The sequence below is a fragment of the Juglans microcarpa x Juglans regia genome, chromosome 2S (assembly GCF_004785595.1).
Source record: "Juglans microcarpa x Juglans regia isolate MS1-56 chromosome 2S, Jm3101_v1.0, whole genome shotgun sequence".
Classification (NCBI taxonomy): domain Eukaryota; kingdom Viridiplantae; phylum Streptophyta; class Magnoliopsida; order Fagales; family Juglandaceae; genus Juglans; species Juglans microcarpa x Juglans regia.
Window position 1 is genome coordinate 33,438,033 of NC_054597.1, and position 16,443 is coordinate 33,454,475.

The window sequence follows — 16,443 nt, forward strand, 5'->3', positions numbered from 1 at the left end:
CCTAATTTACCCAATCCACAGGCATCAATTACGGGATGTGGCCAACAAATGTGAGAAAATATGAGAGATTTCACCTTCAATTTGGTAGATTTTCGTCTGAGGAGGTCGGCAATTTTACTGCGTGAAATGAGAGAGAATCTATTCCCACCCAGGTTTTGTCCAAAATGCAATCAAAATTTTTACAAGCGTGTAAATTTGGGCATTTTCTTTTCCGGCGAGTTCTTTTTGTGGGAAAAGACACACTTATTACAACCAATTAGACTGGGTCGTAGTGATGTCGATGCAAAAAGTAATTTCTTATTTCACAGACCCATTTTGTGGCATCAAGCAAATATTTCCCACCAGCGTTTGTCTTGGAAAACAAATTGGTGGAAAAATGCCGATTATGTTGTAGTGATTGGAGATCAATTCAGAGTCTTTTTGGTAAAGTTGAACTTGGATAACGAAATAAGATTTTGTTATGCCGTTAACTTATGTAATTGGCGCTATTAGATAATTCACATTAAGTTCTCTATAAATTTCTCTAAAATTTAGCTAAAAAATACACTTTAAACTTTTTACTAAATTTTACCTATCTTTCAGAAACTTCATCATACATCTCATTTCTTATCATTTTTCTATTTTATTAAAATAATATTTTTCTATTATTTCTTTATTACTTTTTTCCCTCACTTCCATTTACAAATTTAACTTCTTACTATTTTATATTTTTTCTTATGTTTTGAACTATTACTCTCTAGCGAATATTTTAAACAAAAATTAAAATTATTTTTTTACGGGTACAATAATATTTTTAAATTTTTTTTTTCATTTTTGTAATTATTTAAATTATTTTTAAAATTATTACTTAAAACTATAATAAATATGAGCATGAGAGAAAGTGTAGATGAATTTTACGAGTTGGTCTATTTTAGTTATTCGCATGGATGGTATGCACTGTTTTTAATCTCATATCGTGCCGGCCGGTACAGTCGTTATTTGCCGTACTGGCCATTGGGCCGGTACGAGTATCATATACATTTTGTACCGGCCCAAATGTCGGTCGTACCGGCAGATACCGATCGTATCGGCCTATATTTTGACCTTTAATTTTTTTTTTCATTTTTTCAAACTACAAACTTATTTTTTGACCCCAAATTCAGACTAGGTTATTTATAATTTATATATATATGTATTTATATATAATTTATTCATATATAAACTATTATTTTAGAATATAATTTATATACATATTTATATATATAATTTATTCATATATCGACTATTCCGAAACGGTACCGGTACCGAAATATTTTATTCCAGTATTTTGACCAGTACGACATCCAGTACGGTATTCAAAACATTAATGGTATGTCAATTATACTTGCTTGCAACTAGAATGATGTTGTAAGTGTTCTCGAATAAGAGACTGGTGATCTCATAAAAAATCATTTCAAGACAATAAGTAACAGTGCACCTGTCACGCTCGTCACTTTCAGCAGAGGTTCCACTGCTGCTACCAGTGATGATTCCATTGTTTGCAACTTGTTGCTAACACCTTATTTTTGTCTTTTAAGACGGCGTCCTTTTAGGACATGGGTGAAAACCAATAAATTGGACTTAAAAAAATCTTTTTTTTTCTTTTTTTTTTTCACAATTTTGCATTGTTGTTATTATTCAAGAGTGTTTGTTAGAGAACCCACCCCCTCATCTTGTATCATCTTATCTAATGAAATATAATTACTTGCTTAAAAAAAAAAAAAAAAGAATGATGTTGTAAGTATCACATATAATCTTACCTCAGTTTAAAATAAAAGAGAGAAATGATATTCTTGGTCATTGATTTTGTCATCTCTAATCACATTAATCATGTATTATATTATAAAAGATTTTATATGCCAATCATTTAAATGAACAGTCACTTAAAATATAACACCTCAATAAATATGACCAATAATAAAATAAGAATGATCTTAATAACAAAAATAAATAAAATATAAAAGAAAAATTCTATTCAACCGCCCTACATCACATATCTATTGAGAGAAAAAAAAAATGATAAAAAATAAAAACCCATATTAACAGGTATTGGTTAAAACTGGAATAATTCAATATAAAAAATCTAATCTCGTAACTCTCCCTTTATTGTCTAAAATATCTAATTATCTTATGTTTGATGTGTGTTGTAAGAAAAATAATGAGAGTTGATCACGTTAATCCTCTTGTAATAAAATCACACATCATGAGAGAGTAGGGCCCATATGATGAACAGTCCGGATAAGCTTTCGCACACAGTTTTTTTGGCCAGATTTCTTTTTGCAGGCTGTGATCACAGTCAGTCGCTCTAAAGGAATCCTTAGCTCCAACGGTCATTTCCTCTTTTTCCCTTAAAAAAAGAAAAACGGCAAACCCTAGAAAAGCCTCAACGGCCATTCCTCATGTCTGGCCTTTTTCCTGCCTACCGCTCGCTCCTTCCCTCTCTCCCTCCCTCTGTGTTTCGTGGAGACAATGAAGACTAGTCAAAACTTCCTTCCCTGCGTGAATTCGTTCGAGGGGAAGTAGGTTTCTCAAATGGGTTGCTTTCTTGTTTGCTTTGGTTCTACAAAAGATGGGAGGAAACAACGAAAACAGAGCCAGAACAAGTTTCATCCCCATGATAATGTAGTAAGTATTTTTTTTCCAGCTTAGGTTCCGGTGTCCGTTTCGTGTTTATCCTTAACCCTTTGTTTGGTTGCTGAGGATACTCCAGAAAGGAACGAGAAAAGGGTCTCAGCATTTTGAAGCTTCCTTCGTTTCCGTTTGTTTGTTGGGTCATGGAAATATAGACAAGGCCATAATCAAAAGGAATAAATTTTATTGAAGCTTTTTTTCTCGCTATTACTATTTTTTAATGGTTTTTCTTTTTGTTATTGAAAAGGATCAGAGAGTCAAGTTAATAAAGTAAAGCAGTTGAGTCTTTACGCCCATTTTCTTAAAGATTCAAAAGATTGATTTCCTTCTAATTGCCTATGTTTTCTCAGCAGCCAAACGGAGCTAGAGTTGATAATTATTCTTGTTGAATGAAAAAAGAACTGAAATTGAATTCTGAATTTTTTGACAGAGAACTGTAGATTACAAACCTGTGCAATCTGCTATCTCTTCGATACAGGGCACCTCCGAAAATCCCAGCATCAAACAGATTTCACAAGTTCGGTTAGTTATCAAATTCCAACTGTTTGGGTTTTACTGTTTCCCAATTGTTTCTATTTGATAGCAAAATAACCTTTTTGCGAATTTATTTATTTATTTTTTATTTTTTTTGTATTTGATATTAATTGTGATAGGGTTTGTTTGTAGGGATGAGTCTGAAAAGGAGTTGAGCTTTAGGGCCAGAAAGAAAGTAACATTTGACTCCAATGTCAAGACCCATGAACATGTTACCTGCGGAGAAGCTCTGGACCTTTTATTGCAAAGTGAAATCGGTGGGAAGGGGAGGAAAATATAGAAAAACCAAGCCAATCTAAGTCCTCTTTAGAAGATAGTTTGATCACATCAAGCTCGGGATCTTATCCTCCAAATTATCGATACCAGAATTGCAGGGACAGCGATGACGAGTATGAAGAACTAGACTGTGAGGATACTGATCTTGACGATGATGATGGTGGACTAGAGGATGATGGTTTATATGCAGATGATGATGAAGGAATTGTAAGATCTAGGAAAACAATTTCTGTGGCTCATGTGTTTACTGAGGAGGCTGATAGCACTAAGCCAATATGTGCTTTGCCTGATGGGGAAATGAAGCCAATTGGGTCTAACCAGTATGCTCGAGATAGGAGTGCTTATGTTCATCCTGTTCTGAACCCAGTAGAAAATCTTACTCAGTGGAAAGCTGTTAAAGCTAAAGGGGATCCACAACTGAAGCCTCAGAAAGAGAATTTTGTCTCAGATAGAGAAACCCAGGTTTTGTCGGCTTCAGAGCCAAGTTTTAATGGATTATCATTCAGTTTTAAGTCAGAAACTGATCAATCTAAGAAGTTAAACAAGGAAATAGCAGTTGATGCTAGCCTTTCCAACTGGTTGGTTCCATCTGAGAGTCCTGTCAATAAGACTAGCAGAAACAATCCTAGTATTATTTCGCCTGAGAAAAGCATGTCACAAGGATCAAGCTCATCGAGGTGCCAAGAGGATAGACCTATTTTAGGAGCATTAACTGTCGAAGAGCTTAAACAGTTTTCAGCTTCTTCTGCACCAAGGAAGTCTCCGAGTCGAAGCCCTGATGAGATTCCCATAATAGGCACTGTTGGGACCTACTGGAGTCGGGCTGTTCCTGCTAAGGATTTTGGCTCTGCCTCGTCTCTTCCTTCAAAGAAATACCAAACACGACCAGCAAGTATGTATAGCTACATGTGAAGTAAGGCTTTTGGGAGTTTTGCATTAGTTGTCAGTGTGTTATGATTAAATTTATGGGTATTTAAAATATGATTGGACAGAACTTTGAATAGGGGCATTGCTGAATCTTACTCTTCTTGTAATCCAGGCGTATGTGAGACGAACTTGTGACCTTGTCTTCGAGTGTTGTTCTTTAGCAAAAATGTTTTTCAAGGTCAATTGGCCGTGTGACATTTGTTTGCCGTTGTAATTTCTTGGCGTTTGTTAATGCAATTCAATTAATTCTTTTGTGAATGTCAATTTGGCAGTGTTGCATGATGCTGTAATTTCTTGGCATTTTCTTATATGATTCAATTTATTCTTTTATGACATGTTACTTTCTTCATTTGGTTGTGGCACATTTTGTTGTTTTTTGTCACAAATATTCATTTTTTTTATCTGATCTCTTTCCACTTTGGCAACAGGGGAAGACGGTGGTTTACTATCAAGTTTTGTTCAAGTAGTGAATTCTAGCCAATTTAAAGGATCTTCTAATCAAGTCAAAGATCATTAGTAAATAGTGATAATTGATCTTTTCTAAAATTCTGATTAAGATATGGGAGTCGTGATGGTGTTGAGTCCCACATTAAGTGAAATTGAGTTATATGTATGATCTTATGAACCTCAGTTTTGTAGCTAGCTTGTTGAGTGCAGGTTTGGGGCATGAGATAAGACATAAACTTCTCATAAAATCTCATTTTATCTCATCCCATCTTATTTCTAAACATAATTTAAATACAAAATTTTCAAACTAATTATTACAACTTTTTGAAATTTTTAAATAAAAAATAATTCCAACTTTTTTAAATCTCCAAACAAAAATAATATTATAAAACTATATTATTACAATATTTTAACTTCATAATATTTTTTATTCAATATTTTCTCTCTTCTTTTTCAAAACCCAAAAAATACTCAATTACTATCTTACTACTATTCACAAACTATCTTACTACTATTCACAAAATTCTCATTTCATCTCACTCTCCCAAACCAGTGAATCTGATATAGTAATCTGATTGTAGTTAGTGTGTTTTCCACACCTATTTATTTCTGGAGATTAGCTGTCATCTTCAAGGAATTAATATGATTGTTTGATACTCAGGTGAAAAGAAAAACAGAGAGGGAAAGTGAGTTTAGGTTCTTAAAGAAGAATATAGCCTCACAGATTCCTTCCAGGCAACTCTTTGCATGTAAAAAAAAAAAAACTTGTTCATTAAATATACTTGACACAAAAATTGTTATAGAAAAAATTAAATATAAATGAAGATGATTTGATATTAGCTAGCTCATGATGTTAGAATGTTGAAATGAGGGGCAGTTACAAAACCTGAGCGCGTATTTGCAACCATATCAAACTTCATCGACTTCCCTTCTACAATGAAGGTTCCCTCTGAATATAACCATTGAATCCACTATTCTGGAAAAAAGTTGACTAGCTTCAGAAATAGTTAGGGAAGTTTGGTTATGGGATTGTCAACCAATAGACTCCCACATAGAATGAAGCTGTCTCTAGCATTCTTCTCAGATGAGCCAATGATTGTAAGACAAGAATTGTCGTCATGTGTTTTCTACCATGATTAATAGATTCTTTGTTAATAATTTTCCCTGGTCATTTTGTAAATAGGAATGTAGATATTTATGAGTAGTTAGGCTATAGATATAAATGAGCGGAGCAATCATGGAAACTGTTGGGATATATATACCAGGCCCAAGACGCACCAAGTTCAATCCATGATAAAGCCATCATCAGGAAGCAAGAGGGAAAGATGAGGGGACAAGATAAGTCAGAGCAATAGAGCTCAAGAAGGGAATTCAGACACGCAAAGAATGGGATGACATAAAGCTGTCATTCCTCACCACTCCCAAGGGGCTGAACAAAAGGGGACTCTTACCATAGAAAAATGGAGATCATCTTCAAAAGAGACTCAAAATGGACCATCTTCTCTAGTCCACAAGCGTTCACAAACTCTTAGTGTAAAGTGAGGTACGAGAGACTATGAGAGATTGTAAATTATCTCATTCATAGTGGATTTTCCTTTCAAACGACATGCAGAGGTAGGCTATGCGCCAAACCACGTAAGTTCGTGTCTATCATTCTTTATTTATATTTCTTGTATTCTTTTACTATTTACTCTATGGATGTACGTACGGGCACTGTACCGACTCCCCAAACCGCCATCATGGACTTAAGACCACATCCTCGAGGCTCGAATCATTCCCGTGAGCCGAGAATTACTCTTCTCCCGTTCCAGACTATTGTGCAAATTTATGCATTAATAAATACAACCAATATTTATTTCTCAATTTTCTATCTTGGCCAACCCTCCATCAACCATGGAATCTTTCCTTTCAATATCTAATAACTTACTATTACAATTATAACATGTAATCCTTTATGCAAGAAGTTTTATTCTTTTGATTTTGAAGAAAAGGAGCAAATGCTCTCATTATTAGGGACAAAGGAATATATGCTAATGTAGTCATATAGACTATTGATATGCTGAATTATAAAACTATTTATGATGAAAATACATTATCAATATCACCTGAGCGTCTTTTTGTCAAAATAAATCCATCAAGTTTCGCAGTGTGATGGTATGGAATGGTGAGGAGAGAGGCAGACATGATCCTGCTGACAGTTTAGTAGACACTTGATGCATGGTGGGTCGAGCCATAGGGTTTTCATGTATGCATACCAGAGCGAGGGACATGACTAAGAGCAAATCTTGCATGAGAAGACCAGTTGGTGGTGCAAGCCTTTTGTCCAAGACATCTTCAAGGCCCACGTCAAATCCTCCAGATTGCAGACATAAGAGGAGTTCTTGAGGGTGCTTGCCGACAATTAGTTCTAATGTAACAACTCCAAAGCTGTATACATCACATTTCTCTGTTACCTTCATTGTAGAAGCAAGCTCTGCATGGAGATAAAAGAAATCTGTACTGAAATCGATGCTTGGAATGTTGTGTTTAGACTTGCAATGTTTGAACAGATCTTTTTCAGAGGCTTAAAACATGTAAGCTATTATTAAGGCTTGAGACGATGAGAGATTGTAAAATTATTAATAAATTATTTAGAATAGAGAAGTTGATGCTAAAAATAGTTAATGGTATGGTTTGAAGAAATACCTGGTGCAATATAGCCGTATGAACCAACTGGAGTTGTCCAGATAGACTCCCAATTTCTCAGTATTCTTGCCGTTCCGAAATCAGAGATCTTAGGCTCAAACTCTGAGTCCAATAAAATATTACTTCCTGATAAGTCACGGTGCACAATAGGAGGTACACAATCATGGTGCAGGTATGACATAGCATGTGCTATCCCTCTGACAATCTTTAGCCTTATATCCCAATTCAGAATATTGGCCCCCTTCTCCCCCAGCAGCAAACCTCCTAGGCTGCCCCTTTCTACATACTCATATACGAAAAACATGGATCCATTGAAGGCACTGAATCCATATAGTTTTACTATATTTCGATGCCGGATTTCAGTAAGCGCATGCATTTCTGCCTTGAAGTTCTTCATTTGGGTTACCTCAGGAAGCTCATTTTTCTCAAATGGGTGTAGACGCTTTACAGCAAAGATTTCAGCTTCTGGAACCACTGCTTTGTACACATTTCCTTGTCCACCCCTTCCAATGCAATACTCCTCGTCAAAATTCTTTGTCGCAACAACTATATCCTTGAAGCCTATTTTCTTCTTGTAATTCCATACAGAGAATAAGCATTTTTCTTCTAAAGATTTGTTCTTTTCCTTTTGTTCAGATCTGGAACAACGTTGGACAATAAAAATTACAATCAATGCCAATAGAATTGTTGAAGCAACGGTTGGAATCGCTATCGCTATTGCTAGTTTCCATCTTTTACTTTTGTTCTTTTTAGATGAAGTGTCTCCAATGCAAGGGCTCAAACCTTGTGCCTTTTCACCGCATAGACTGGGATTACCTACTAGAGCCTTTGCAGGAGCTTGTTGGAAGGCCCTATTGTCTGGGAGGGGACCTTCAAGATTATTATAGGACACATCGACTTGTTGCAGACTCACAAGGTCTTGAAGGGTAGAAGGTATTGGGCCAGAGAGCTGATTGTGAGAAAAATTTAGTACTTCTAAGTTTCTTAATTTTCCAAGCTGCTGGGGTATCTTTCCTCTGATTGAGTTGTGACTGACGTCAAAGAGTAACTGTAAAGCAGCAAGATTTCCAAGCTGGAATGGGATGGTGCCATTCAACTTGTTCATACTGAGCTTCAAGGATATGAGTGACTGGCAACTCCCAATTTCTCCTGGTATCGACCCACTCAAATTGTTTGACGATAAATCCAAATATAGTAGCCTTGACAACGTTCCAATCTTTGCTGGAATCTGATCTGAGAGGTGATTGTCACTCAAATTTAGTTTAAAGAGAATTGAAGAAGGATTGAATAACTCAGTTGGAATCTTCCCCACCAGTTGATTATCAGAAAGGTCGAGATTTTGCAGTTTTGGCAACTTTCCCAACTCTGTAGGTATGTTACCTGTTATCAAATTGGCAGACATTCCAAAATTGGAGAGATTTGTGCATTCCCCCCAGTTTGGTGACAACACACCAGAAAGTCGATTATCTCCTAAGTTAATGTAGTCCAGAAATGGATATACACCAAATGCATTTGTGATGTCTCCATTTAGCCTATTCTTTTCAAGCCGAACCCTTCTCAGTTCCGTGCAGTTCTTGAGACTTTTTGGAATTGGTCCCACTAATTTGTTTTCATTGGCTGTGAAGAAAATGAGTCTCCCTCCTTTACATATTTCTGGAGGAAGCTTTCCTGAAAAATTGTTGTAGGAGAAGCTCACATTTCTTAAAAAACTGGGACCCAATTCTTCAGGTATGATTCCAGAGAAATTGTTGGAGGAAACAAACAAGAGAGTAATTCTTTTCAAGCTGGTTATCGATGAAGGCAAAGTTCCTTGCAACTGATTCATGCTTAAGTCAAGCTCTTCTAAGCTTTCCATGTTACCTATTTCAGTAGGAAGGGTTCCCCCGAGTTGGTTTTCAGATAGAAATAATCTGATGAGCTTAGATAATTTCCCCATGGTTGAAGGTATTGGACCAGTTAATAAGTTTTTAGATAGTTGAAGGTCTAGCAAATTTGACAAATTTCCAATCTCTGGAGGGATGGGACCTGAAAACTTGTTTTGAAATAGAAATAGATAGTTGAGCTTTTTGATTGACCCAATTTCAGGGGGAATTCTTCCTGAAAGGTTATTAACATGGAGTTGCAAAGAAATGAGTTCTGACCAGTTGGATAGGAAATCTGGATGGAGCTCTCCAGATAAATGATTATCAGAAATTCCCAACTCTGTGATCTTTGTCAAGGAGGCCATAGTGAAAGGCAAATAACCTGTAAGGCTGTTTTTTGACAGATCAAGAAAAGTAAGGTTGATGCAGAAGCCAAGTTCTTCTGGGATGCTGGAATTTAGGCCTGCATTTGCAAGATTTAATTTCAAAAGCATTGTCAGGTTTCCTATTGAGGATGGTATAGGCCCTTGAAACAGATTGTCATTCAATTCAAGCGTTTCAAGGTTTGACAAGAGCCTAATTTCTTCTGGTATGGTACCATTCAGCTTATTCATTCCAAGCCTGAGGTGACGGAGTTTCGTTAAGTTTCCAATTTCTGCTGGAACTAGACCTTCAAATGAATTCTTAGTCAGGTTAAGGTATTCAAGGTTTTCGAGACCAATCAGTAATTGCACTGGAATCTGACCCTTGATCAGATTGCGAGACAGATCAAGAAATATCAACTTTGGGCATTTGGTGATAAAAGTGGGAACCACCTCTAAGTTGTTAAAGTAGAGCCAAAGGTTTGTTAAAGATGCCATACCATTAAAATGAACTGGCTCTGGATTCTCCAAATAATTTGCACTTAGATTGAGAAGCCAAACCTTTTGTAGAAAACTAAGTTGATATGGAATTTGGCCTGTGAGTGAATTGTTTTGGAGACGAAGAACTTGGAGTTCTAAGAGGTTTCCTATTCCCGGGGGTATTGGACTAGTGAAATTGTTGCTAGCCAGATCAAGAAAAGTGAGCTTCTTTGCATTCCCAACTCCAGTTGGGATATCTCCAACGAGATTGTTTAAATTGAGATTTAAGGAGTTAAGGTTTGGGAAGGCAGAGAAGTCAAACCTGTGAAGTGTTCCATTCAGGCCTGTGTTTTCAAGAGTTATCTCAGTAATGCTACCAACTTCGTTGCACCAAATTCCAGTCCAGTTGCATGGGCTAGTGCTGCTGTTGGTGAGAGTCCATGAGGGCAGAGAGGGAGAGATTAAACTTCTTTTCCAGTTTAGCAGAGCTTCTGCTTCTTTCTGTGCATGGATTTCTACAAGAAGGCAAGAGAGAATGAGAAGGTAAAGAGTTGTTTGCATCGTTTTCTTCATGCTGGCCATTGCCTCCATTCAGTCAAGTGTTCTGATTGTTTTGATAATGTGATAAAAAAAAAAAAAAACGTTGAGGGAAATCAATGTTTGTAGAAAAATGATGACCTTTCATAGTGGACTCGAGAAAGTGTGGATCTGACTTTTGATACATCATCATTAATAAATAATGAGGTGTTGTCCCTTTCTTAAAGAAAAAATGTGCTTATTGGGATGGAAAAAAGAAGACAATGCTATATAATTTTCTTTTTATACTAAAACTTAGATTTCATTATTAAAAGAGGTTAGGCAAAACCTAACTACACAGGAAGTATAAAAAGAGGACGTCTATCTCCGATTTAGGAAGTAGAAATAGTTATAAGAAAATCATGAAAATTATTCCCATTGAAGACTGAAGTTAATAACATTATCTCAGAAAAACAATGTTGTAATAATCTTTTGAGCTTGTCTAAAGAACGCTCCAATCTTCAAAGACACTGCATGTGACAAAGGGATCATTTTCCATTCAACTGGTATATGGGGAAAATTTTTCAATCTACCCTTTTGAATATTGAGTCAGCATAGGAAGAAAACCAATGAATTTGATAACATAAAATTCCAATTCAACACATCTCATCAAATTTATGAGGGACATGGAAGTCTTGGACATACTAGTAGATTGAACTTTGAATGTTCAAAAGTTGACTTTGATTATGCGAGTTGTTTGGTTGTGACGCATTCTTCTCCACCTCAACTAAAAAGATAATACTATTCTTCCCACTCAATTCTACCGCTCCACTCTACCGTTTTTATTTTTTAATTTTTTTTTTACTTAGTGATTAAAAAACTATATTTTAATAATATTATAAATTTTTAAAAAAATATTTAGAAGTGTTAAAAAATACATGTATGAAAAAACAAAAAAATAAAATAAAATCCTATAACTAATGGTAGCTCTCCGAGTAATGGAAGCGGTGACTGTAGCATGGTTCTAAGTAAAATAGATATTATCTATATGAATATAAAATATTTGATATTTTTGTCATTTCACTTGTCAACATATGAGCGACTTGTTAACTTTGGCATTTTCTTTTTACTTTTTTTTAATCTTTTTAAACACTTTTTTTAAAATAACTACAACATCATTTAAAAACACTCACTTAATTACTAATTAAAAAAAAATCCGTAAACTCTCTCTCTCGATTTTGTCGGTCACTTCAGAATTATTCTTTTTTTTTTTTAAGTAATGATAACACTTTACACAATATTTTTTACAACACATGTTATAAAATAAAGGTATTTTTATAAAATGATGTTAGTTTTATAAAATATTTTACAAAAACACCCCTCCTATTAAAACATTGTTGTATAAAGTGTTGTTTGTTTATCATTTTTCGTTTAGAAATGTTCCTAGTCCCCTGCACCCCCACATGGCAAGAAACCAGTGTTGTCTTTGTCATCATCAAGTGGTTTGCTACCAAATGTCCTTTTGTTTTACTTGGATTCTATAGACTTACTTGGGTACATTGCTCTTAAGACTTTTTGGTTAGTATATTAAAAGCAATTATTCTTCAGGCCAACAAACTCAGTGTGGAAATTGGAATTTTCTTTCAAAAGCAAAGAGAGCACATGAAACACAACTGCTGATTTTACATGATCCTGTTATTTCCCAACAACCACTAGGGTATTGAACTGGATTAGATAATGGAATTGGGTACCCAAAAGTGAATAGTTCGACTTGGTTTCACTTTCACAGTGTGTTTAACAATGGTACCAGCCATGAGGCATCGAATCTGATTGGGGTCAATTTGGACAGATATTTTCACCGATTTAATTTATATCCAAATCTAGTTTTGCCTACAAGCCATGCATGAAGGTGGAATCTAAGAGGTTTGGACTTGTTCAAGACTCAAAATCTAATTCCTTGTCTAATAATCTCACCATGTGGCTCTATGTTAATGGGCTCAAGTATGATCATAATGTTCTGTCCAGAAGTATGGATGGAATCTTCTTAAGTTATCGTACTTATCTTAGAAGTTTCCTATTTGGCATTCATACTTCGCACTGCACCAAGAGTGCACTCCTTCAGATTGTTGCCCATATATATTCTATCACCCAATTGAATTTAAATAATCAAAACCGCACTCTCTTCCTCGCTCTCTTCTGGTTGTTGGTAGATTTTTTTCTATTGTAATATGATCATCTGCAGCAGGTTTGTAAATGACTAAATTCCCAATACATACTGGTAAGTGGAAAATCTTATGCTCATACTGAAAACAAAAGTAAACACAAATCATAACTAATCATCAAATTCATGCTTCATTTGAGAAAGAAAGTTAAACTAAAATATAAAACAAAGTAAATTACTCAAAAGCATTAATATAACGGCTTAAAATTTGAGAATGTAGCTCTAAGACAACACAAACAAAAAACAAACACAAATTAAGCTCAAATACCAGAACCTCCTACAGGTCAGTTGGAGAGATCCAAATGCAGTAGTTTTTGGCCTGGCAAGACTCAAAAATAAATTTTAGGTATCAGTCTATGAGGAAGAATCAATAACATGTTATCTTTAGTATCAAATATAATTCAAGTGCTTTTATGTCAACTGCTTTACATGGAAGTGCCTATTTCTGTTGTACTAAGTTTAGCAATCATATATATATGCATGGTTCTTCAGTTTATGCTGCTAGATGAACAAGGTAGTTGGCCAGATTTTGGTCCAACAAAATATTAAAAAGTAATGCTCCTTATTTGGAGATTTTTTCCTTAAATGATTTAAAAGGATCTCATTTTTTTCAATTCATTTCAATTGATCGATAACCAATTTAAGTCTGAACTCCAACAACTTGTCCTGGGAAATTCCCAATGAACTGGGAAATCTAAAAGCTTGCTATACAAGCTCAACCTGAGCAGGAATGATTTGACAGGTGAGATTCCTCGGAGTCTTGTCAGTTTGTTGTGATAGATTATTGAGCTTGGACCTGAGCAACAACCTATCAGGTGAAATACAGCTGGAGGTTGGAAACTTGATTGAATTGAGATATATTTTTGGACCTCAGCAATAATTCACTCTCAGGAACTATCCCTCAAAACCTTGCAAAGCTATCATCATTGGAGAGTCTTCTCAGGAGAAATCCCAGCATCGTTTTCTAACATGGTTAGTCTACGCAACAGCTCCATTAGTTTTTTTTACAATAAGCTAACGGGTCAGATCCCAACTGGTAACCTTTTTAAAGAAGCACCCGCAGAAGCTTATGCTGGTGGAAACTCAGGCCTTTATACTTGATACACAGATTCCATAAAGCAAAATCATTCTAAAACAGTTCTTTTAGCTGTCCTCATCCCAGTCTGTGGCCTGTTATTGCTTGCAGCCACTCTTGCCGGATACATACTATGTTACCGGAAAACCAAACTCCTTCTTGTAAAAAGCAGAGGAACTGGAGAATCTGAAGAGAAGGCTGAGTCTATGATATGGGAAAGAGAAGGCAAATTCACGTTCAGTGATATTGTGAAGGCCACAGAGGACTTCAGTGAGAAGTACTGCATTGGAAAAGGAGGAATTTGGAAGCGTATACAGAGCAGCAATGCCAACCGGTTAAATTGTTGCGTTAAAAGAAGTAACATGTCTGAATCCAGTGATATCCCAGCAGCAAATTGCAAGAGTTTCTAGACGAGATTCATAAGTTGACAGAAGTTTGGCATCGAAATATCATTAAGCTTTATGGGTTCTGTTCCATTAGAAGGTGTTTATATGAATATATAGAGAGAGGCAGTTTAGGAAATGTGTTGTAAGGGGTGGAAGGGAAAGCTGAACTGTAGTGGGGTACACAGGTGAATATTGTACAAGGTGTGGCTCTTGCAATATCTTACTTGGCACCATGATTGCTCTCCACCGATTGTGCACCGAGACATAACCTTGAAAAACATACTGCCAGAGTCAGGTTTCGAGCCACAGATATCAGATTTTGGCATTGCCAGACTATTAAGCCCAGATACAACTAACTGGGTAAGAATTGTTGGGGCTTATGGGATACATGGCTCTGGGTAAGCTAAACTATCCAACTGCTACATGTTTTTTATTTTTATTTCACGCATTCTTCTTAGGGTAGCCTCCTTTCCCACAAAACTATGAAAGGACAAATGATAAATACACCACTTATTGTAGGATCCATTATGATTATAAAAACAAAAGCCAAAACACATACTTTTTATACTAGTTGATGTGGCAGGCTGTGTATTTGGTGCATCGGTAACCAGAATTGCAAATAAATTTTCATTTTTCAAGAAGTTTTGGATTTTGTCTTATGGATGTACAGAGCTCACAATGCAAGTGATGGAGAAATGCAATTTCTTTAGTTTTGGAGTGGTGGCGTTAGAAGTTATGATGGGAAGGTACCCAAGGGAGCTCCTAGCTTCCTTGTCATCATCTAAATCAACAAGAGCAATATCAGTTTCGGGCGGTGCAGAATTTCTTTTAAAAGATGTGCTAGACCAAAGACTCCCAACACAGACAGGCAAAATGGCAGAAGCGGTAGTATTTGTTGTGAGCATAGCATTACTGTGTGCGCATGACAATCCAGAGTTATGAACTCCCATGCGCTTTGTGGCACAAGAACTGTCAGGTCGAAACCCGGTCTTGCACTTCTGAACCCTTTGACGCTATCACCATTAGCAAGCTTTCCAGCCCATAAGAACTAAAGCAAAGTGGCAATAGAGTTGAGTTGTAGTTTTGGTTTGGCAGAGCTATAGCTAAGCCTGGGATGGATTGGACCATATTTTTCTTTCCATTCTTGGCACCAATAAGCATAATAAGATCTCTATTCTTTCTTCTTGTTTTCGGCCACGCTTGTTAGCAGATCATCCATGGCTTGAACTTAACCGAAGAATCCCATGGGAGCCCACCATACTCTTTTAATACAGTATCGTTACTACATTGTCTGAAAGGTCAAGCCCATGGATTATGTAAATATATTATAGGACAAAAAAGTACTTATTATATATTATAGTCATTACCTAACAACGATACCACCTTTGCAATCTGAAATCCTTAGGTTGAACATCTTTTATAGTGTTTCATGCACAGAACCTAATCAGACTATACACATTTCACCTGTCATTACCTACGAGAGTTTGAAAGTTTACGAGTTTCAAAATGTACCCAAAGACAGTTCCTTCTCCCAGTTTCCTTTCCCTGTTGGAAAGTTAACGACCCCGACCATTTCCGCTCTAATATGTGTGTTCATTAGACTTTTTTTCCTTTGCTAAGCTTTATTTATTGAGAAATACTCTAGTTACAAAGAGATTACATAAAAATAATTTTACAAATTGATGTGATTTTGTATAATTTGTCAGATTTTTACTTTTATTGTAAAGTAAATCTGATAGATCACATGAATGGTGAAACCACGTCAATTTGTAGAATTATTTTTGTGTAATCCCTTTGCAACTGTATCACCCCTATGAATGGGAACTAAAGAGTCTCGTCATGGTTTTCGTCTTTTTGTTCTCTTTCTGGCTCTTCAAAAGTCAAAATCTTTCAATAAGTTTGGTGAGGATACTTGCTGCAGACAGATCTGCCTAGTTTTATAAATTTAAACAATGTAATTGGTATAGTTTTTTTTTTTTTTTTTTCTCTTTTTGCAGGAGTTTAGTTTTGAAATTTCTTTAAC

General features: G+C 35.8%; 2 protein-coding genes across 2 annotated transcripts; one reads left to right on the top strand and one right to left on the bottom strand.

The window, feature by feature from the left end:
* The first annotated feature begins 2,372 nt into the window (after positions 1-2,372).
* LOC121252859 lies at positions 2,373-4,641 on the top strand. The gene is made up of 4 exons (XM_041152687.1): positions 2,373-2,643; positions 3,080-3,171; positions 3,316-3,431; positions 3,464-4,641. The coding sequence occupies exons 1-4, from the start codon at positions 2,551-2,553 to the stop codon at positions 4,369-4,371; spliced, it is 1,209 nt and encodes a 402-aa protein (XP_041008621.1). The 5' UTR covers positions 2,373-2,550; the 3' UTR covers positions 4,372-4,641.
* Positions 4,642-6,790: 2,149 nt separating this feature from the next.
* Positions 6,791-10,834, bottom strand: LOC121252853 (MDIS1-interacting receptor like kinase 2-like). The gene is made up of 2 exons (XM_041152681.1): positions 7,519-10,834; positions 6,791-7,306 (listed from the first exon to the last, which is right to left on the bottom strand). Exons 1-2 carry the CDS (start codon positions 10,811-10,813, stop codon positions 6,954-6,956), a joined length of 3,648 nt encoding a protein of 1,215 aa, XP_041008615.1. The 5' UTR covers positions 10,814-10,834; the 3' UTR covers positions 6,791-6,953.
* Between the last annotated feature and the right edge of the window lie 5,609 nt (positions 10,835-16,443).

Bases quoted from the DNA above. Each gene is read 5' to 3' on its own strand.
- LOC121252859 (XM_041152687.1), top strand. From the start codon at position 2,551: ATGGGTTGCTTTCTTGTTTGCTTTGGTTCTACAAAAGATGGGAGGAAA. The intron at 2,644-3,079 runs GTAAGTATTTTT...ATTTTTTGACAG, and splicing joins TTCATCCCCATGATAATGTA to AGAACTGTAGATTACAAACC. The intron at 3,432-3,463 runs GTGAAATCGGTG...AGGAAAATATAG, and splicing joins TCTGGACCTTTTATTGCAAA to AAAAACCAAGCCAATCTAAG.
- LOC121252853 (XM_041152681.1), bottom strand. From the start codon at position 10,813: ATGGAGGCAATGGCCAGCATGAAGAAAACGATGCAAACAACTCTTTAC. The intron at 7,307-7,518 runs GTATTTCTTCAA...ATCTCCATGCAG, and splicing joins ATACGGCTATATTGCACCAG to AGCTTGCTTCTACAATGAAG.